At 34.0% G+C, this 24,369-nt stretch overlaps 1 protein-coding gene and 1 long non-coding RNA gene across 4 annotated transcripts; both read right to left on the bottom strand.

The window, feature by feature from the left end:
- Positions 1–566: 566 nt before the first annotated feature.
- LOC127856571 (uncharacterized) lies at positions 567–11,603 on the bottom strand. 3 transcript variants are annotated; one of them, XM_052392867.1, is made up of 8 exons: positions 11,462–11,603; positions 8,746–8,833; positions 8,101–8,216; positions 7,616–7,651; positions 3,485–3,664; positions 2,917–3,114; positions 2,224–2,571; positions 567–1,792 (listed from the first exon to the last, which is right to left on the bottom strand). In XM_052392867.1, exons 1-8 carry the CDS (start codon positions 11,481–11,483, stop codon positions 1,578–1,580), a joined length of 1,203 nt encoding a protein of 400 aa, XP_052248827.1. In that variant the 5' UTR covers positions 11,484–11,603; the 3' UTR covers positions 567–1,577. The 3 variants fall into 3 exon arrangements, with proteins under 3 accessions (XP_052248827.1, XP_052248829.1, XP_052248828.1); XM_052392869.1 differs by having other exon boundaries at positions 3,485–3,658; XM_052392868.1 differs by having other exon boundaries at positions 11,501–11,548.
- Positions 11,604–18,374: 6,771 nt separating this feature from the next.
- On the bottom strand, positions 18,375–22,459 carry LOC127856578 (uncharacterized). The gene is made up of 3 exons (XR_008038125.1): positions 20,246–22,459; positions 19,956–20,027; positions 18,375–18,555 (listed from the first exon to the last, which is right to left on the bottom strand). It is a non-coding gene; the product is annotated as an uncharacterized LOC127856578 (long non-coding RNA).
- Between the last annotated feature and the right edge of the window lie 1,910 nt (positions 22,460–24,369).

Raw genomic sequence — 24,369 nt, 5'->3', positions numbered from 1 at the left:
AAAGGAATGTACAAAACCACCTAGAATATACTGCGAGTTAAGTGTAAAGTAAATTTGAAAAACTGTTAAGGAACAACTGGCAATTTGCTTCAGCCGTTTGTTCTTCTATTTACATCATTAATCCAAGACTGTTGGTTATCGCATAATTTGTATTGTGTATTCAATGGTTTATTTAGCACACTAAGCTTATTTATACCATATAAAAATTATGACGACTACACATTTGTTTCTGGATTAGAATTTAATGGGTTGATATATAATTGATCATGTAATATTGATGCAGATTACAGACATATTAAAAATCGCACTTAATTTCATGGAATGGAAACATCAAGAGTACATTTTTCCTGGTATGTACATGACTAACGTATTTTTTATTTACCCAAACAATCGCCAGTAAGTATAGCATAATATCAGTTGTCAGCATTCAATTTGGTGTATATATCGCATTTTATAAAGAGGAAGATTTGCTTTAAAAGTACATTGACTGATTATGTTGATTACGATGAAATTGGATGAAACAAACGATTGTGCTTTTATTGTCGGGAATTATTTGCTGATAAGCATTGATTTTAATATTTTTTATCACAATATAATGAGTCACAAACAGCATTAACATGCAACAAAAACAACATATGCGTTAAGCAATGCGTTCACGAACCTTCCCTGTCAATATATAAACACGATATAAAAAAGTTAAACTCCAGCTTCTCGAGCAGAATTGCATTCTCATTAATACAATTAGTTGGTCCTTTATTTAAGGCAAGTGACCATTGCCAAAACAGCACCAAACAGCACAATACAAAACACCATAAACACATATAAGAATAAAGCTGGGGTCACCGCCTTGGAACGGTCAATGCAAAGCATTGGGTTTTTAAACCGGTTTTATGGCGCTCAACCTCACACTTGGCCCAGCAATATTCATGATGCATATAAGTGTAAATAAAATTTAACCTCATAGCATTGCAACTTAAATTAAACAATAATAAAAGGGAATTAAAACGCATTGAATTTAATTACCATTTAATTATTCAATGGTAGGAAAGAGACCAGAGCAACAGAGTTACAACCTTTTGAGCAACGATGAAATGAAACTACGAACAAGTGTCAACTACATCCCTTCTGTTATGAAAAAGATTTAAAAATATTGCATCATAAAGTTAATATTTCAGATCATCATCGCGCAAATACAGGAAGAAGCAGCAATAAAACACTTACTATTGTATAACGGAAATCACAATTATTATATTTGAGCTATTATGATGCATATAAATAAATCTGCACATATGCATACGTTATAAACAGAATATAAACATGACTAAATATGTGTACATAAAAACGTAAAACGGATTTACCTATATCCTTATCATAATGATTGTTCTTTGTAACAAGCGTTAATTTACTATGTATACTTCACAATAATATATTAATTATTACCGATGACTTAAATGCTTCAATATTTGATGAGTAAACGTGTTTAATGTGTATAAACATGTCGTACGATACAACATGCAGAATTTCTCTGTACATATAAAGTCATTCAAAGATCGGTATATAAAAGAAACTAACTGTTATTAAATGCTTTTCAAAGCAGTTCCGTCGTTTTCTGGAGGAACAGCTCTGACTGTCTGTGATGGTGTCCCAGACTGTGATCCTAAAATATCAGTCTCTTCAACAGGTCGTTTATCCGTTAGTGTACTGTCTGTCTCCCGTGGTTGACTAGTTGCTGTCGAAGGACCTACTGATGTTGGTTGCGGCGTTGAACTTACATGGAGATGGACATTAGTGGCTGTAGAAAACACATACGATTGGTATATTAAGTGTGTATTCAATGCTAGATTTTTTTTCTCACATATACATATAACATCTGCAATACAAACGCAAGAAATATGTATTTATATTGGAATTGAATTACACAGTTTGATAAAGGCGATATGGGCGCTTATAAATAGATAAATTAAAATTAGTAAGACATATTTATTTGTATATGTAATATACAAGCAATTGAGCATTGCAATCATTTTCATACTAAAATAGTAAAATAAATTGTATTTAACAAAACTTTCTGATAATTGCAAAATTTTTAATATTTAATAAATTTAATGTACATTTGTATTATTAATTAATATCTTTACGCATGATACAAATATTTATACACACTAGTCAATTTGTTATATGTTTTAAAGTATATAATATATAGTTTTGGATAATTGTACTTACTGGTGATATTATTAATAATGTTCCCGACAGTAGAACCACCGTTTACGGAAGGGTTGTTGATCTCCTCATCACGTGTTGAATGGGATGAAGAATCATGCCCAATTCGACCATTTACACTAGGTACGTGTGCTTCTTGTGAAAGCGTTTGATTGCTTCCTGTGAATCTCCTGCCTCTGTCTTCATTGATAGTATCATTACAAATATGCTTGTCTGGATGTTGACTCGATTGCGTGATGTCTGAATTGGAGCAAATAACAACGTCAAGTCCTTGTTCTTCTGGAGCGGAGGCAGCAGGGCTGGTGCGTTCTGCAGACAGTCCGGTTCCATTGCATATCTTAACATCTGTTTCTAAAACGATGCAAAGCACCAAAATAAATTATAATTTGAAATGATTATAAAAAAAATAAAACGAGATATTTCAAAACGTTTGGAGTAGAAGGAGATACATCATCTTCAATATTATTCAAAATAGGAACAGGGTTTTTCAAAGGAATAATGCTATCTCATGTCTTTACAAAATGTGATAACACACATTATTATATCTAGTAATATTACCATTGTATTAACATCACTGGAACATATGTATTACCTACAATAACAATTAAAAAAGAGCAGGTACGTAATAAAAAAACATCATACTCAATATCAATTACGGTATTATAAAACAAATTTCAGTTCAAAGATTATGCATACCGCTTTTGTTTGAATCTAACAGTCTTTTCCTTTCCTTGGGCGACATTCGTTTCTCATTAAATTCCTTTAGCCAAAGACGAAATTGGCTTTTGTTTAGAGAATATATCATAAATATATTCCCGAGTAACGACACAAGAAAACAAACACCGCAAACAACGCAAATGATCGTCAATAAAGTAGGTGTCTTGTTTGTTGAAACTGAAACAATAAAATGAAACATATAAGTTTACCTAAAAAAATTGTGTTCTACTTAAAAATATATTTAAACGTTTCGTTATTATTTGTTTGTTTGTTTAAGTCTGACCATTGTTTTATCCCAAACTTTCAATAACCCTGCGTATTAACGCCTTCTCTGTTCACATTAAAGTGACATTTATCAACGGTGATAATAAGGAAACAGCTCATATTATTGATACTGACAATATATTTAACATAAGATCAATACACTAAGTAAATTTATCCAATAAAAAACCATACATTAATATGTATTTTAATAATTTATTGAACAATACCGTCTGCTCGTTTAAAACTAACTTTTAATCGAGCGTATGATCAAAACACAACTTACTTTCACATTTCGGTAGAGGTCCACTCCACATTGAGAATTCGCCACATCGTACGAGATCAATAAACGTAGGCACATAACCATCGTTGCATGTGAATTTTAACGTATCATTAAATGGTACGTGTGTTCTGTGGTCATCAAGGTGTCCATTGTTTTGAGGAGAAAGAATTGTGCATCCTGCAACTGAATATATTCCTACTGTTAACTAATGTGTATATTTTGTACGCTTAGGCATGATAAGTACACATTTTGAAGGGGGTGACTATGAGATGTTACATACTGAATTACAAAGCTCTTAGGCTTGTGGTAATAGAGAAGAATGTTTGTATAGTAATTTTGCTGTATAACACAAAATAAATCATGTCATTCCTGGGCTAAATTGGAACAAACATTTGGGGCTGAAAATGATATTGAGTGCATGATTTGAACGAACTGTGTAAAGGTCCACTTTACGATGCTTCATACCGAATATTCAAAATCATATCTTTGCGAATTCAAAGCAGACGATTTTCGTATCGTTCCGTGAGCTACATGTGCAGCCGGAATAATTTTAAAACAGTAAGAAAAGATCATCCGTGGATCGTTTCTGTTACGTTTAATGAAAATCTCCCTATGAGGTAGGAGGGAATTCCATTTAATAACGAGAGCGCCGATGGCGTTAAAAGCCTATTTGCAAGATACAGGGAAGTTGCTGCTGAAGTAAATATTAAGGGATCGGACAGTTGACTGAATGAACGAAAGCAACGATGGCGTTGAAAGTCTGAGGCTGATATGGGTGGTCTATTTCAAAAGGATGCATTTCATATATTATAATACATAAGTTTATAAAACCTATATTTTTCTTATTTGTCATTGATTGCAAATTATGATGGTAGTTGTAAAATTTTGATTTTGTGTTGGTTTTATACCTAAAAAATGAGTATTAAGTATTAAAGCTTATAAGATAAAAATTAATGTTCAGTAACCTTTAGTTACAATACATTTTAAAGCAATTAAATATTGAATCAATTTATATTTTGTTACAATTTTTAGTTTCAAAGACATAATCTTTTAAAATCTAACTATTAGCAGAGATTCAAAAATCCGACCTATATAACAGCCCTATATGTATATTGCCATTGTCAGCATTCCAATTTCCAGCAAATGTTCCCTCTTCCCATTTTCTCATTCTTCAGTGTTGTTTTAATGGGCCATTTAACTTTGCAGAAACATAGTTAAATAGCACAAGGTAATTAATCTAAGCAGCATAGTTTCAAGAAGTTTAATGACTCCTGCCTTTCCATTTCAACGTTCAACTTTGTACGACCTGTTAATGGGGGACTCCTATGTCAACCCATTCTCTACATCTAAATTGAATTAAATCGGTCAATTTCTGGCTCAAAGTAAATTATTTTAATTTCAATTTACACCTCTCTATTACTTTCAAACTCTACTTCATCAAATCCATAGAAAAGCAGGTCAGAACCCATGTCATGTCAAAATAATCACAAAAAACATGCATTGTACTCCGCAATTTTTCTTACACATTTTCAAAGAATGAAAGTGCTTTTTGCCCGACTTCCTGTTGAGCATTTGTAAATTTCTATTTATTATTAGCCAATGAAATTTTACATATCCATAAACCAGGGCCTCATTAGGCTATGTAAAGATTTGACCTCTCCCAGAAGTAAACAAGCAAATTCGTTGAATTGATATCCCCCGCCATTATACTTCTGGACATAAAAGTTTTCTGGACGGATGAACAACGCCAATTTGCGTCATCCTCTTATCCATATATATACTAATACCAAGTTTCAATGGAATTTGTCAAAGCACTTTCAAGATATGGCTCCACAGACACACAAAAACCCTTTTTTCAAGATACATGTCTGGACGGATGGACAACGCCAATGTGCATCATCCTTTTATCCATATATATACTTATACCAAGTTTCAATGGAATTTGTCAAAGAGATACAAGATACATGTCTGGACGGATGGACAACGCCAATGTGCATCATCCTTTTATCCATATATATACTAATACCAAGCTTCAATGGAATTTGTCAAAGCACTTCCAAGATATGGCTCCAGACACACACAAAAACCATTTTTTTCAAGATACAAAGGGCCATAACTCCGTTATTATCCGATGGTGTACAATGCCATTTGGCGTGCATCATCCTCTTATCCATATATATACTCATACCAAGTTTCAATGAAATCCGCCAAAGCACTTCCAAGATATAGCTCCGGACACAAAAGTGCCGGAAGGACGGAAAGACGGACGGACGGATGGACGGACAACGCAAAAACAATATCCATCCGCCTATGGCAGGGGATAACAAAGGAAATTGAAAGTAGTTGTGAGGTCACAATCAACAAGAACAGAATTGTTTTACGAACGAAATTTGTTTTAGTTTCTAAGAACGTTTATTTCACGTGAAACGGTCTTAGAAAATTTACTTAAAAACGGTGTAAGCAATATTCTTGGAAGAATATGTTAGAAAAAAGTTTCTAAATGGAAAATTGTAAGAATTACCAAATTCTATATTGAATTTCTATTTCGTCTGCCCAAAATCAGGTAAGGCATAAAAAAAGCCAACCATTTCCTAATTGGATGTCGAAATGTGGTAAAACAAAAGCCTATTTGCGTTGCAAATACGCTAAAAATGGTTACGGATGAGGCAAGGGCCAAAGGTGATCCCAAACGCTCAACCTGTATAGGTGAGCTAACAGCACGCTCTGCACTAAACTGACCACATTAACATATTACTTCTCCTTGAAGCTTTTTGTTTTTATTTTAGTTAATGGATGGGCCATGCTGGCTTTGTTTGGTCGCATAACATTTTATCCAGCTATAAGTCTCTTATGAGGGAATAAACGCATAACCGGTTGAATAACTACACTACGTCCTTAGTGTTTAGTTTAAACCTATGTCGTGTTTAGTTTAAACCTATGTATTTTAGCTCGATTGCATCGAAAGCCTCAGGCTTATAGAACCATTCTCGAGTCCGTTTCCTGGGCCTATAGCCAGTACTTGGTGTCATTGGGGTAGATCTAGAGAACGCTCCCCGAGTGGGGATCGAATCCGTGATCTCCCGATCGCTAGGCGGACACCTTATCCATTACGCAACGGCGACCTCCTTAATAGGGTTTCATCCTTGTTTTACAGAAGAAACAAACATTGGCACAAGCATTAGGTATTTTGTTAGCAATCTCTTACAAAAAGGCAATAATTCGGCAAGATTATATTAAACGATATGTTTTTCAAATAATATTTCATGTGTTAAATGCATACATAAGTATGTTCAATTTATTAAAACAAAAAACGGACTTTTCAAAATGATGTTTCGGCGTCTTTAATTATATCATTTATTAAAAAATACTGTATCTCGCTCAATCCAATTTTTGGATACGCGGTAACAATTTTTATCAAAATAATAACAATAACTGGCCTAGCTTGTACAAAGTAAATAATAGTAATTTTACTAATCTTTACAGACTAACGTATGCCTTTAGAAATGGATGGTGGCATAATATCTGAATTGGTTGCACAATTATTGTCTGTCGTTTATATGTCTTGCATGAGTGAAAGCAGAAACTAAATAATGGCTAAGTCAATTATAGATTACATTAATCACTAACAATGACTGGGCTATTTTAGTTTAAAAGGTATTTTGGCAATATATTTAATATATAACATGTTGAATTTGTTTGGCAGAAACTATCTATTTTTTTAAAGGAAAAAAACAACATTTATTACCTTTAAGTTTCCTTTTTGCTCTAAATTACTATATTAAACATAGATTTTTTTTTATTTCGCTCCCTCGCTCCAATGTGTGGAAGTCAATTTTGGAATAAATAAGAGTAATTTGTTCTGGTATAAAATGGTGAATTTTATATGGTGAAGTAGTTTTATGAATATCTCATTTTAAATCTAGTTGGTGTTTATTTTAGTTTTTAGTATGATCAACCCCAATAAAATAGCGTATACTCGTTAAAAAATAGGTTAACTTTTGTTGAAAATGCTTGTTAACGACCCATTAATATGCATCTTTAATATATAAAATATTGGTTTATTAAGAAAACACACCATTAATGTGATGAATCAATTGCTTTTCATTTATTAAAATTACTTTAAAATTACTTTACCTCGAAGTTTTTCGACCTCTTCTTTATATCGAATTTCTGAAATCAAAATAATACGCTAATTTTACATTGCTTTAGATATGACAGCCAACGATAAACGTATTATATCTTTTTGCGAAATGGTTTATTAAGTTTATTCATGTGAATGACAAACTCAAATTTGATGTTAAGTCCTATATACATACAAATCAGTTATAAGAAGTACTGAATACCTTTATTAGCACTAGTTTTTAATATTCATATATGAATACCCGCATTAGTAGCTTACAGCGTAGTTAAGAATATATGTAAGGTATAGCTCAGAACATGCCAATTATGATCGGGACACTTGTATTTATAATACATTGAAAAGTGTTACACAAACGCGTAACTAATTAACAAAACGACATTGCCTTCATGTGATTTTTTCGATTGAACGTTATCGAAATTGTATGTGTTAATATATATATTTAGACCCGAAGATGTGAAAACCCCATTTATCGCAGTACCATAACAATATTCTGTGCAGTTGAACGTTTGATGGCGGGTGAAACAGTCGCCTCTGATATCGTCACAACGCCGACAGTGCCTGTACACTACATCGCAGAACTGTGCAGGGCTTTCACTAAAACAGATATAATAGATTGCATTAATACAACAACTGTTTACATTCCTATTAAAGTAGGCATTGGGTGTGATGCATGTTTTAAAGCATCACAATCAATCAACAGCAATGACAGCATCGAGGGTGCACTCATAATCGAGACACCGTAAAATGGACACACACCCCTCCAAAAAACAAAACAACATAGACATACATATTCCATATTTGAATAAAATTTCTTACACAAAGGCAATGCAAATCAAAGAAAGTCAACAGCTTATTTCAAACCTTAATAAAAACTACGAAATGCTATTTTCCCAAAATAAATATTGATTTGATTAGTGATGAATAAAGAAACTTAGTAAGTAAGTTATCCATTGTACGGTTATCCATTGTACGCAGGCTGCAAGTACAATTTACGAAAGTGTGACGACATGTGTTTGCACGTTTTGTCTGTGCAACATTTAGTTAACTTCCTAATATTATATTATTACTATACAATGAAATAAAACATACTAAAACACGGCAAGCAATACGACAAGGTGCTTACGAGTTACAAACGTCCCCATAGCAAATGTATGGTTCAGAGTAGTTGTTAGCTTGTATCCTCCACAAAAATATGAAGATACAGACAACAGCTGAAACATAAACAAATGATACAATTTAAGCAGAACAGAACACAACAGACAGTTTGCATGGACTTATACATATGTACATTATCTTAAATAGGTACACAGGTGAAATAAAGATGTGTTAGTGATAAGTTTGTTTTTTTACAATTAATACGTCAAGAGAAACTTTCGTCACCAAAATATTATCGGAAAATATACTAAAAACAAAGAAATATTAAAATACAAAAAGCTTTGATTTAAAAATAAGTATCAATTACTTTTATGCATTATGGTTTTTCATTTGAGTGGTAAGTTGATAATATTGTGCAGAGTTAAAGCTTCCATAACATATTTACATTGATTAACAATCTCATATTTACTCGTCGATATCAATAATATTTCACTAATTTAACAAATGATGGCCTGATTTAGTAAACACATCATATATATTTTCTGCGGTGATACATTATATCAGTGACAAAGACAAGTGTGATGGATTCATCCCCTACATCGTTATAGAATACAATATGGGCAATGCCGCTCGTTTCGACGGAAACTGCTACGGAATTGTCTGCCTTTCTGAGTTACATGTATCAACGGATGGGCGGACTTCCGTACCTTTACTAAATAGTAAACGTATATTCTTGGTCAAGAAATCCAAGTAGTTTTCATATTCTATACATTTTTTAAACATTTTAGGTCTGTCTTTTTCAAAAGTAGTACACTTAACTTTACTAAATGTCGATTACATTACAAATAGTAGCATGTTGCGCTTAATTGGCAAATTAATTATGTAAGGTTTTGTATAGATTGAACAACCGTTTTCATTGAACCAGTAGTGAATATTACTAATTTTAAAAAGCAATACTCTTAAAGAATTTAACGTGGATTCAAAGAATCAAAGATATTATGGCAGTTAATAAACGCGTGTGTTAAAGTACTCACATACTTTAGTACAATTACTTTGGTGACACATAAACAAGCAAATTGTTATAAAATCAGTAAAAATATATTAAATTTTGAGACGTATTTGTATTCAATTTAATGTGTAAACTTTTCTTAGACAAATGCTGGACGTGTGTTATAAGTGGTTACCCAATCAACAACCGTTAAACATAAAGCTCAAAGCACACACCAGGATTCCAATGACTGCGATATAGAACGCACCAGTTGCAATAATCCAACTCTCAGCGACTGAACCTCCGGGTGCATTGAAATATCATGATTACAAAGAAATAGTCAAGCTTAAATAAAAAAACTTCTCTACTGCCTGGGACCCACACACGAAAACTCAAATAAATCAATTGAAAACAATACAAAGACGTGCAGCCCGATTCGAATCAAACAGATATCACAATACAAGCTAAGTAGATAAAATTAGCCCACTCTTGAAACACACAAAACACAATTCCGATTTTGCTATTGAAAAGTATGTACTTACCATCCCTCCACCTGATTACATTATTGTTCTTGTCGACTCCCGATACTTACTCAGTAGCAGCATTTGTTTTACACACATACAAACCTCAAAACACTCGTATAAATGTCCATTCTACCCGAGAAAAGTAATCCCATGAAATTTAGTACCATCCCATATACATGAGGCAGTCATTGTAGAGGTTTTCAAAACCCTTTACCTTACTCCAGTTTCTATCATTCTATCATCATATCCTCCTAATTCGCCTGTAGACAATCGCCAATTTAATAATATAGACGTAAATATACACCTTACTTAGCACATGTGTACAATTTTCGCATCTTAGCCTAGATAAAAGCGTAAACTTGTGGCATTTCGTATTCTATACTCGTCAATTCAAAACTACCTGCTTTCGGTTTGAAAACGGTTTTAGCAAGATTTTGTTTTGAGTATTTCTCCACAAAAGACACGCAATTTGATTTCGATTTAAAAAGTACTTTGTTTTTTGCGATGTAATTGGTTGATTGAGCTCGATTTTATAGACATACGCGGGAAGTATTTCGTACATGATGTTTGCCTTTATCAGGAAGAACTTTGAGATATTCGTATTCAAATGCGGTAATGACTGGAATCCCGATGCGCTTTATTTAATTCTATGACTCACGGTTATTGGGAAACCACTTATTACAAACATGACCAGCTAACCTTTAATCAGTGGGGGGGGCCGTTTGGGGAAAAGCGATCCACCAAGAGATAGTGTAAATTCTATATTGAACCTAGAATACAATATAATATTGTTTTTCAAAATTCACTCATTATTAAAAAGAAATGGTATACAAGCATGTTCAAACACAAACATTTTTTTAACATTTTTGTACAAGATAGTTTGAGGCACTCCCCTCTATCGATTAGCATCAATCCTCCTACATAAGGTGTATACTATTACAACAAAAATTCAAATTTGAACTACCTTACAAGGAAATTAAAAGTTTATTCAATTCATAGCGTGATATTCAGCCCCTGAATTTCTAGTATTTTCATCATGATTAATCTACAAATCCTAATCAAAACCACTTTCACATTACTGTCACGTTTAAAATACAGAACACAAGTGTAAATTGTATTGTTTTTAACATTATTTAATAGCATTAATTATACGTACAGTTTTTAAATTAACTGCATCTGATAGTTTTGAGTTTTAATATAATTTGTTTATGAAATAAATTTATTTTACTTACATGTTCTCATAACGCTCGTCATAAATTTATTTTACTGACATGTTCTCATAACGCTCGTCATCTCTTGACTACAAGTATAAAATAGATATAACGGCTGCGCTATTTATAACATGTGACTTCAATATTGGAAAGCAAGTCCGTTCAAGCGCATTCTATTCATAGATGGTGACGTCACTACGTTATTGTCATCTCTATACTAAGACGCATCACATTCTCCTGGTTTGGGGAATTATGCTTCAGCCAAAGTAGTTCTGCGTAGGAATGAAAATGTTAATAATGAAATAAAAATCGTTTTTTATTGTGAGTTTAAAACGGAATGTTGTTTAAAGAAATGTTATTTAATTATGTTTAAATGTTATTTTGAATCTCTATTAAGACTGATAACGATTATCAGAAGCACGATTACCTGACCTACTTTCGCTTTCACTTTTCACTCGTTAAAGAAGTCCTACCCACAATTCCTTTCGCGTTAGTACACAGGTCAGTAAGACCGGTGTGTACACAATGGTTCAAGCGCGCCCATAGTTACGCAATTATTCTATTGTAAATACGCATACGAATATTCAATAAACAGCGCATTTAAGTGTGACTATTCTTGAAATTTTAAAAGTAATAAATCAATCGTATATCTACTTAAAGATTGTTTTGATTTCTGTCCAATAATGTTTAATAGCTCTATGAGAAGATACTGAAAGGAAGACGTGGGTTATCATAACTTAATTATGAGTTGATGCATGTTTCAACACCTAGTTCGCGACTTTCTATATTATTATTTCTTATTATTGACGCTATTGTAGTTTGTAAAAGACCTGTTCATTGTACATGAGACAGTCCGATTGATACTTGATTTCAATATACTGTGACTGTTACATTGTCAAATAATATACAACTGAGTATAGCCTTTATGTAACACTTCATCATCATCATCATCATCATCATCGGAAGCAGAAGCGTCAGCAACCAGCAACAAATAATAATCATCATCTTCATAATTGCAATCGCCATCAACAAAGTCCTTAAACAAAGTCAGAAGCTTTTAACTGTTTATTAATAAAATTAATAAACAAATAAAAGCATAATTGAGTTTTAAACTTGTTCAGATACCTTTATTTAAATCGCTAGTTTATCTCAAACATAAACAAACATTTTAATTGTATGTGGGAAAATGATTTTTTTGTAATTGCTCATGCAAAACTAATGTTAATGGCGTTTAATATTAGTATTGACTTTAGTGTAAATCGAACTCATGGAAAGCAAACTTAAATTAAAAAAAAAACAATGCAGTCTTCTAATTCCAATGGACAAATATATATGAATATTGAAGACAATGTTGAAATAACTACACGCTCATTCAAATATAGTTATTAAATAAAAAGTCAGCAGTAGAAACAAATCAATTTTACATTTGTTTGCAGAACATACATTTCTTCTCGTAAAACAATTCCGAATATGCAATGAACAAGTATATCATGTTTAACGTGTTCTTGGTTTACACTACTTTCCGCTGGTTGGCATACCGATTAGAATTACTATTACAATAAGGTATACACTGGAACCATTTTCCTACGATTAATAAATGAACAGCTTTGACTTATTATTTGGACAAGACAACCGTTCGCATTGTGTTGCATTTACTCTCGCCCCCCACTCATGTTTGAAATATTAGCCATATCATGAAAAAAATCACAACCATCGTCTTGATGAGGGTTAAAGAATGAATCTTAATTGATTCACAGGTTTGTAGCCTATTATCGTACACATTCAAGTCACTTTTTTATATTTCATTATATTGTAACTGAAGCAGCATAAGACGTGGGGTGAAGCGACATGAGGTTTAATAGATACATGTCAGCTACGATCATAACCACGACGTAGTTAACTGAAGGAACAATAAGCACACCTCAACGGTTTAAAGAGCAACAGGATGAAGACAGTTCTCCGGGAGGACAGTGGGCGTATGTCCACATCTTGCAATTTGATTACGTTACACATGACCAGCCTGAGCAGTTTCCATATGAACGATCATGCTATGTCAACGAAGGCATGGCTCAGAAAGTGAACATGAATGGCTGACAACATATTGCATATTCTTTTAGACAGGCTTGCTTTTCATAACCCATAACACATGTAACATAGCAGAACAGAGCATAACGGAATACTTTATTTTGACTTAAGCTGTAAAGCCCATCGCCATGAACCTGCATATACAAACACTGCTTGCGTTTGGAGTAAATACATACCATAATCATTTCGAAGAAAAATCAATTAAAATACTTAAGAAAAGTCCATGTTTTGCTGACAAGGTCGCAATGAATAAGATTACTAAATAGTGCCCACTTTATGTCAGACGTAGTAAAATACTCGCAACAAGAAATAAAATTGTATGTACCTTATTTATTCAGTGAAAAACAACACATTATTTTTTTAAACTACATTTACAACATATTTGCTCGTATTTCAAAACAGTTTAAATAAAATATGGTTAGTTTCTGAACATTGTTTGTTGGGTCTATAAAGTGGTTTAACCAACTTTAACATTTGTGGACGGGATTTATACAACTTTAAAATGAATATTTTTCTAACATAAGCATAATATTGGTATTTAAGAAAAAAAGATATTCATCCTCTGTTTCATTTAGGTTGAATAACACAATATAGGATTGATCACACATAAGAAAATGCTAGGAAAGGATAGTGGACTAAAATAACCTTACTAAATATTCACTATTGCAAAAAAGATCAAGAAAAGTTAGTTCTCTAAGTTACTTTTCTACATATATTTACTTCAAAAGTATCTATAACTTAAATGTGTAGCTACAATATGTTAACTCTTTGTTCTTATACTTTTTTTCGCGAAATTTAATTTTAATATAACAACATAACACATGCCACCATGTGATTAAATTTAAAACATGACCATTGGTCAAAGACATGGGTAAGAGGATGTTAACCCACTTTTATGGAGGCTAAGCCTATAGTGTATAGTTTGAATTAAACCAAAGGATAATTTGTTGAATTATAAATGTAAAACGTTTATTTAGACAAAAATCCAATGCATTTACATGTATTTATAAGTAAAATGTACATTCAAACTTCAACACTCTTAATTTATTAACTTAATATCTCTTCTTCTGAACATCTGAAAGTCAGGTCATATATTAGAACGTTATGGGATGGGATGGAAAAAAAATACATTTTGGCTATTTACGGCTACAAAATAAACAAAAGCCCAGAAATGTAATAAACAGCTGCGCAATTTAATTTTAATATGGCATAGACATGTGAAATTTGCTAGATTTCCTATATATTTCTATAAATTTAAAATCGTTTCCCCTTCGTTTCATAAATGATTTAAGGCATAATCTGAGAAAACTGCATTTGTAACCAAACATTTGTACGATTTAGAGGAGTTTAAAACATGCAGACTGTTTCTTTCTTCCTTGTTTCAACACATACATGCATCGAATCCCGTATCGTGGAACACTCGCAAACTTGCATGTGTATATCAAACAGTTCATTCAGTCTTCGATTTATTATCTTACAATACATAATTAAGTTTATAATTGTAGTAATAAAATCATTCAAAAGTATCATGTGTCACGGCATTCAACAAGTAAAACTAAAAGCGGACTTTATACCGTACAATTAGCGCTCTGAAAATAATGTTTGAGTGTTCACTAGGGTAAATATTTAATATATTAGAAAAAAAAAGAAAATAAAAAAAGAAAATATAAATACAAAAAGTATATGTGTCGTTAAAAGTTTAGTAAAAAACACACCTTTTTAAGTAAAGAAGGCAACTATTGTTATGAAAAACAATACTCGCGCATTTTTCGAAGTTTGGTATTGAAGCAAGATCTTAGGAAAGGTGGGGATAGTACTATTTTTAAAAAGGATCTTTTCTTGTCTTGGTGTATTGCTATTAGCTTACCAAGAAATCAAAGAAGTTTTAAGCATATATGTAAATTACACTAACAAAATACCGTTGGCTTCCACAGTGAACCGTTATCGAGAGAAAAACAAGATTAAATTTGTATCTCGATTTTTCTCAAGTATTATCACACCAAAACACAAATGTGCATATTACTTAGATGCAGTAGCTACGAAAACAACTGCCAGATAATCCCGAAAGTAGTATGAAAGTAACCAGCTCATAAAGGTCATTTCGTCTGAGCTGCAAGTGACACTCGTCGCTATAAGTGAGTATAATTATTATTTGTATAAACTCTTGATTTAAAAATATAGAAAGCATTAGAGGATGTATTGTATGTTCATCTTTGCGGTTAAGACATTAGGTGATAGCCACCTTGGCTCAATACGCCTAAGGAAGATCCATTTTGAATTAAACAATTAAAGTCATTTTCAAATATACTGTTTTCAAATGGTTCTAAGAAAAACAGATCATTCATTAGTTAGTAGTTTAGTTTCTATTTAATTTCTCTGTTTCATATTTTTTATATTAACTCTGATGAATGATGAGCAGAATTGTACTCAATCGAGATGTCAATACAAAAAAAATAATCGTTTGTGGAATTGTAATTTCTCAGTAATTGTCCACATTTGATTCTCTTAACATTTCATACAAGAACTGGCCGTGTGGACACACACACAACCGTAAGAATAAAACAACTTTCATCAAAAACGGGTTGCTTTTTGTAGATAATCGTTTTATAAAAAGTGGATACATATTTTTTTAAACAAAGGCGCCTTTAAAGTATCTACTGGTCTTTCACGAGACTTATTCACAGAGACGGTAAATATAAAGGATATTTGGGTATCACTTAAATTAAATTATAAATAAATCTGCATCAGCATTGTTGGATTATTGCATTTACGATTCAATTTGTGTTTAGGATCGCATATAGCCATATAAAGAAAAATTGTCAAAATGTTGCAATGGTGATTACCAGAGGTCACAGGCTCGATCTCAACTCTCACCGCGTTCTAAATATATTTCTTAAGAAAAATATTTGTTCCTCCGACTAATCATATCAAGAGTCTGTGTATAAGCCTAATGCATTAAAAGCAATCCAAAACACCGGGTCTTACTTATGAACCTTAGCGTCAAAAATAACAAATCAAGACTGAACAAGTCTCGGTAAGGACTCACAATCGCCTCTTTGAAAGTATGACATGACGACATGTACTTTTTTTTAAATTGTCTATTTTAATGAAGTAAAACCATATAGCAAACAATAAAACTAAATGATACATTGATACAACGACACAATATAATAGGACCAACTTAGCAGACACGTGTGTTACTTCAAAAACCAAACACAAGAGCGTGTTAAAAATGTTTATACAAACAGAAAATTATCGTCTTTGTTTCTTTAAAAGCGAATTAGAATTTAGTCATTCTGTTTCGTTGATTCACCATCACAATCGAATGTTAAATAATAATTCGCTAATACACATACTTGGGTTAATTTATGGAGAAAGTGTGATGTTCGTCAAAAGGCATAATATGTTCTTACGTTTAAGCCTCTAAATGTGGTACATTCAATTGACTAAATGTAGAATAATTAACTATTCTAATCAATAATATTTCTATTTGTATAGACATATCATAAGTTACATAAATCATCATTTTAATTTTGACGCTTAAAAAATACACTTCTTATCCCAGTGTGAGGCTTACATATTTAGCTTTTTCGATTCTTGGATAATTAGTTGGAATAAGGCATTATTTGTTTTTGCTTACAAAGTGCATTATGAACGTAACTGACAAATGCAGATAATACATATATATATTAGATGTCACACTTAATATCAGAATAACTAAGATAAAAGACACGAACACAATTCTGTTTTACACATATACTTTTAAAATGCCGTTTTAATTTAGAACTACTTCTACTTTCACGCCAAACATTGGACGTTGTGGAATTATTTACTGGGTAATCTCCAAATGTCTATTTTAATCAACAAAGTTAGCCAATGTTACAAACATTAATTGCTCACTGGCTTGCGAGTTAATTACAAACATTTATTGCTCACTGGCTTGCGAGTTAATTACAAACACTTATTGCTCATTGGCTTGCGAGTTCCTCATGGTTAACGTATGTCCAGTTGATATGGGTTGTCATCTTGTTGTCTGTGTTATAACCATCTAAACACAAATATGTTGTCAAGCGTTGTTGATATCAAGGTTTGTTTTCTTACGAAGGAATAAATCATGTTGAGAGCTTTTATCTGCAATCTTGCTATAAATATAGATATAAAGGGACTAAGTAAATCTTATATAAGATACAAATTACCGTAACACTAAGTTGAATATTGCATACAAATGCACGCAGAAATCGTAATTGTACAAATTAGAATAGTATATGAGCTGTACATGAATGTGTGTTCAATTCGCTCCAGAAATGTTGTCATGTGCAATCTCATGTGTACTTCAATTTAATCCTATATTTTAAAGGAAATATTTAAAATAAGATTGCTATAAATATGTTATTTACACGCAGAAATTCTAAACATAATTTGTTTATCATATATATATATATATATATATATATATATATATATATATATATATATATATATATATATATATATATATATATATATATATATATATATATATATATATATATATATATATATATATATATATATATATAATATGTTCAAACTTTTTTATCAACGACATATTCTATGTTAATCAGATGCATAAAATATGTTCATCCATGATATGTTCATAAAAGACACACAATGTTCATCAACGACATCTTATATTATCACGACATCTAATACGTTATCAAAGACATATCAAATGTTCAACAAATACATATAAAATGGTCTTTAAAGACATATAAGACGTTAATAAAAGGCCTTTACAATTTACCATTTTAATAAAATAGATATAAGTTGTTCGTCTAGGACAAAGAAAGTAGAGTCGACTCACTTTTTTCGCACGACTTTAAAATACACACACATGGCGATGATGATTATTAACCATATCAGCGAGGCGATTCCTACGACAACACCCAGTTGTAAGGGATTGCAGATATCTGTCAGAGAATGATGCGCTGAGGTCACACATTCCGCTTCGGTAATAGAGGAAGTAGTATTAGCTACTTCTGACGAAGGTTCTGAAACAATTATTTATTTTGTGAAAATAGTTTTAATATATCTATCTAATGTATTATGATAACGCAACGGTAACTCGACCAACACAATTCCCTAGGTCATTGCCAAAGTTCTTTAATAAACGACAACAGAAACTTATTAATGTTAAGATTATACTAACACTAACAATATTTATTGTCTATCGTAAAATAAACATTAAATCTCGCTAACCTGTTTGTATATACCTATTGTACAGGCATGTGATAATTAATACTAATTTGAATACTTTTGTATTTCTTTCTCTTTTAGATTCATGCTTAATAACAATAATTAAGGCTTGTATCCAAACATTTTAAACATCGCGCAACTTATGCTACAAATCAAATGATTACAGATACGATATACAACGCATGTAGCCCTGAAACAATATAATCATTAAAATAAACGTATATTAATAATATTTTAAAGAATAAATTTTAATATGAAATGATTAGTATAAGTATATCCAAATGAAAACATTATCACGGCCTAGTTAACAGCCTGTACACAATTATTATTAATTATCACCTGATAGTGATATCATCATTGTTTATAAATACAGCATCACCAAGAGAAGCAGTGTTGTGGTATAATACAAATATTGTATACATGGAAACTTGTTTGAAAGGAAAGGCCCACTTAATAGTGCTGGTTTCTTAACTCCAATGAGAGTCGTAACATGATTTTGTCAAGATGAACTACAGTTGGTGACGATTACTTCGTTGTAATGCTTGCATTAAGGAATATCCGGTGAATGTTTCAGTGAGTAAAAGTATTGCTTCGTCGCGGTTTAGGAAACAAGGTTTTATACAGTAATAATTGTCGTTTGACCGAAGCATTTTCGTTTGTCTAGTATACATCTAGTACACAATTATTTGTATCACAAAAGATAAGATAAAGAATGTAAATAATCGTAAGTATTGCCTAAGTCTAGCATCGACATGGTGAAGTAAATCGCTTGTTTACAATTTTAGGAATAGCCTCATAGTTATGTCACCGTGTGTAAATAAACAGTCGGTACATAGTTATTATAAGTATTATCCAATAGTTGCATCACCATGGCGTAGTAAACAACCATAACACATGTATAAGTTTCGCGCAAGCCAAGAATAGGTTCGTCATGTTGTAATAACCGGCTTTTGCACAGGTCTAAGAGTACCATCGTGATGGTCTGTATAGTAAATGGCAATGTTATATGTATCGGTCATAAGTGGAGTACCGTCGTAAATCGTTATTGAAATTAGATACTGTTAATATATGGTCAATGTATTACATATTTTAATGAAGCTGGATGGATGTATTGTACTTGAAACGACGGTTGTTATAAATATTTTACCGATTAGACATGACACATTTGCAGCATTGCAGAGTATTATTACCGTACCCATCACTGCAGGAGTGCTTGACGAGACTTTCGGTATTTGTATGGATGACACTGGTCTGCTGCGAAACGGACCTTGTACAAAACATGTTTAGATGTTATTGAAAGAACTTCAACGTATCATAACGTGTTGCTATATTATGTAAAGTACAATATAAATGTTATAAACCACAAATGTTGCTAATGGCAAAACCATTTTAAAATATGTAGATAAAACATTCAGAGAAAATAATTCTTTTTTTATATCAAAAATTGAAAAGTTTATATGTACATTTAATATCCTGACTAATTACAAGTAAAACATGTAGAGCAGAAGTATCGGATCTTGTAGTCACTGCAAGACAGTGGGTACTTCAAACATACGAAACCATTTTGTATGGAACACTGCACATTTTCGCAGGTATAGTAGAAAGGGATACCGTCTATAGTTTGGCAGTCAACAGCGGTGATGGTGCCAGTTGGACAGAAGGCATCTTTTTCTTGATTACTCCAAGACTGAAGTAGTAAAAACCACACGTTTAATTGTGTCTGTGTCTTCACATAGGATCTAAGTATTAGTTTGCAAATTGTTTAAGTGACGCTTATATCAGTTTTTATATGTATTCATATATATATATAGCTATAACATCTGTAATAAATGTAGCGGATATATAAACGAGTCTTCTTTCCATTAACATTCATTGTATGCCTTACGTATAGTTTACCTTTAAGAAACAATGATAATGTGATAATTAAATGAGTTTCTTATTTGCTTATAACATAAACTAAAAATATGGTATTCCTGTTTTTTACCTTTTGCTTTGCATTAATATCAAAGCTAATTGTATGCCTTTTTTATTTTATTTAACACTAGTCTATAAACTAAGTGGTGAAATAATCGTTCTTAATTGCGTCATAAATAATCGCTAATATTTAGGACATTATATATTGTTGTTTCAAAATTGTCATATAAACATATTTGTATAAGGATTGTTTACAAATTCCTCGTAATTTTTTTTTTATTAACCCATTTATGCCTAGTGGACTCTCCCATCCTTCTAAATTGGATCAATTTATTATTAAAATTAGGGATGTCCAGTATATTTATTTTTATATTTAGAATATTATTTACAGAAATTCCTTTTAGCAAACAGCGCAGACCCTGATGCGTGAAATGCGGCGTCTTATCTGGGTCTACGCTGTTTGCCAAGGCCCTTTTTCTAGACGCTAGGCATAAATGGGTTAAAGACGAATTAAAATTATAGTAATGATAAATAATTAATATTATCCTTACACATACATGTAATAACTTTTTAACATTTGCATTTAGAATAGAAATGAAATACCCGTCGGAATACTCATGCCGAGTGATGTTCAACTACTATGGGTTACGCATAATGACGACGGTCTTACAAAATGAATGTCGTCGTCACATACTTGTGCACGCATGGGTTGCAAAATTAATAGAAATTAAAATTAAATTATTTCAAACCGTTAATACAAGTGCAATATCAAGATTGAACCATTTGCTAATAGTGCGCCAATAAACAACCATATTATTAACAGGTGTGTGAAGTTGGTACTGATATAGACAATCGACATTCGAATATCGAGCTGGGGCGAATGTCGAGCAAGCTCTGACATCGACATTCGGCAAAAGTTCCGAATATCGAACTGTTGCGAATGTCGCGCCAGCTCTGACATCGAAATTTGGTAAAAAGACCCGAATATCGAGCTGGGGCGAATGTCGAGCCACCTCTGACATCGACATTCGACACTAGTCCCGAATATAAAGCTTGGGTTAATGTCGAGCCAGCTCTGACTTCTACATTCGGAACTAGTAGCGAATATCGAGATGGGGCGAACGTCGAGCTAGCTCTGACATCGATATTCGTCACTTGTCCCGAATATCGAGCTAGGGCAAATGTCGAGTCAGCTCTAACATTGACATTTGACACAAGTTCCGAATATTGAGCTTGGGCGATTGTGGAACCAGCTCTGACATCGACATTCGGCACTTGTCCCGAATATTGAGCTGGGACAAATGTCGAGCCAGCTCTAACATCAACATTCGGCAATAGTCCCAAATATCGAGCTGGGGCAAATGTCGAGCCAGCTCTGGCATTGACATTAGGCATTAGTCCCGAATATCGAGCTAAGGCCAATGTCAAGTCAGCTTTTACTTCGACATTCGGCACTAGTAGAGAGTGTCGAACTGGGGCGAACGTCGACCCAGCTTTGGCATCGACATTCGACACTACTCCCAAATGGGCTAATGTCGAACCAGCTCTGACATCGACATTTGACAATAGTCCTGAATATTGAGCTAGGGCGAATGTCGAATCAGCTCTGATATCGACATTCGACAAAAGTCCCAAATATCGAGTTGGGGTAAATATCAGGCCAGCTCTGACATCTACATTCGGCACTTGTCCTGAATATCGAGCTAGCGTGAATGTCGAGAATGCTCTTAAATCGACATTCGGCACTAGTAGCGAATATCGAGCTGGGGCGAACGTAAAGTCAGCTCTGACATCGACATTCGACGAAAGTCCCGAATATCGAGCTGGGGCGAAAGTCGCGCCAGCTCTGATATCGATATTAGGCAAAAGTCCCTAATATCTAGCTGGGTCGAATATTCCAAGCTCTGACATCTATTTTCGGCAAATGTCCCGATTATCGAGCTGGGGCAAATGTCGAACCAGCTCTGACATCGACATTCGACACCAGTCACGAATACCGTGCTAGGGTAAATGTCGAGTCAGCTATGACATCGACATTCGACACTAGTCTTGAATATCGAGCATGGGCGAATGTCGAGCCAGCTCTGACATCGATATTAAGCTAACGTCCCGAATATCGAGCTGGGGCGAATATCGAGCCATCTCTGACATCGACATTCGACAAAAGTCCCGAATTTCGAGTTGGGGCAAATGTCGAGCCAGCTCTGACATCGACATTCGGTACTAGGCACGAATATCGAGCTAGAGCGAATGTCGAGTCAGCTCTGACATCGACATTCAACAAAAGTCCCGAATAACGAGCTAGGACGAATGTCGAGTCTGTTCTGACATCGACATTTGGCACAAGTCCCGAATATCGAGCTGGGGCGAATGTCGACTCAGCTCTGACATCGACATTCGACAAAAGTTACTAATATCGAGCAGGAACGGATGTCAAGCCAGCTAAATGATATCGACTTTCGACAAAAGTCCCGAATATCGGGCTGGGACAAATGTCGAGCCAGCTCTGATTTCGACATTCGGCACTAGTCCCTAATATCGAGCTGGGGCGAATATCGAGCCAGCTCTGACACTTGCGCCGAATATTGAGCTGGAGCGAATTTCGTGTCAGCTCTGACAGCGACATTCGACAAAAGTCCTGAATATCGAGCTAGGGTCAATGTCAAGCCAGCTTTAACAACGATATTAGGCAAAAGTTCCGAATATCGAGCTGGGGCGAATACACGTTTGGAGCCAGCTCTGACATCGACATTCGACAAAAGTCCCGAATATCGCGCTGGGGCGAATGTCGAGCCTGTTCTGACATCGACATTCGAAACTTGTCCCGAATATCGAGTTTTGGCGAATGTCGAGTCAGCTGTGACATAAACATTCGGCACTAGTCCCGAATATCGAGCTGGGGCGATTTCGATGTCAGACCTGGCTTGACATTCGCCTCGGTTCGATATTCGGCACTTGCGCCGAATGTCGATGTGAGAGCTGGCTCGAAATTCGCCCAAGCTTGATATTCGGGACTAGTGCCAAATGTCGATGTCAGAGCTGTCTCGACATTCGCCTAGCTCGATATTCGGGACTAGTGCCAAATGTCGATGTCAGGACTGGCTCCACATTCGCGCCAGCTTGATATTCGGGACTTTTGCCGAATATCGTTGTCACAGCTTGCTCCACATTCGCCCCAGCTCGATATTCGGGAATCGTGCCAAAGGTCGATGTGTGAGCTGGCTCGACATTCGGCCCAGATCGATATTCGGGACTAGTGCCGAATGTCGATGTCAGAATTGGCTCGAAATTCGCGTCAGCTCAATATTCGGGACTAGTGCCGAATGTCGATGTCAGAGCTGGGTCGACATTCGCCCCAGCTCAATATTTGGGACTAGTGCCGAATGTCCATGTCAGAGCGGGGTCGACATTCGCCCCAGCTCGATATTCGGGACTTTTGATTAATGTCGATGTCAGAGCTGGCTCGACATTCGTCCCAGCTCGATATTCGGGACTAGTGCCGAATGTCGATGTCAGAGCTGGTTCGACATTCGCCCTAGCTCGATATCCGGGACTAGAGCCGAATGTCGATGTCAGAGCTGGCTCGACATTCGCCAAAGCTCGATATTCGGGACTAGTGCCGAATGTCAATGTCAGAGCTGGCTCGACACTCGTCCCAGCTCGATATTCGGGATTTTTGCCGAATGGCGATGTCA

Source organism: Dreissena polymorpha, chromosome 13 (genome assembly GCF_020536995.1).
Source record: "Dreissena polymorpha isolate Duluth1 chromosome 13, UMN_Dpol_1.0, whole genome shotgun sequence".
Taxonomy (NCBI): Eukaryota; Metazoa; Mollusca; class Bivalvia; order Myida; family Dreissenidae; genus Dreissena; species Dreissena polymorpha.
The sequence above is the reverse complement of the archived record's forward strand: the minus strand, read 5'-3'. Positions and strand labels throughout refer to the sequence as shown.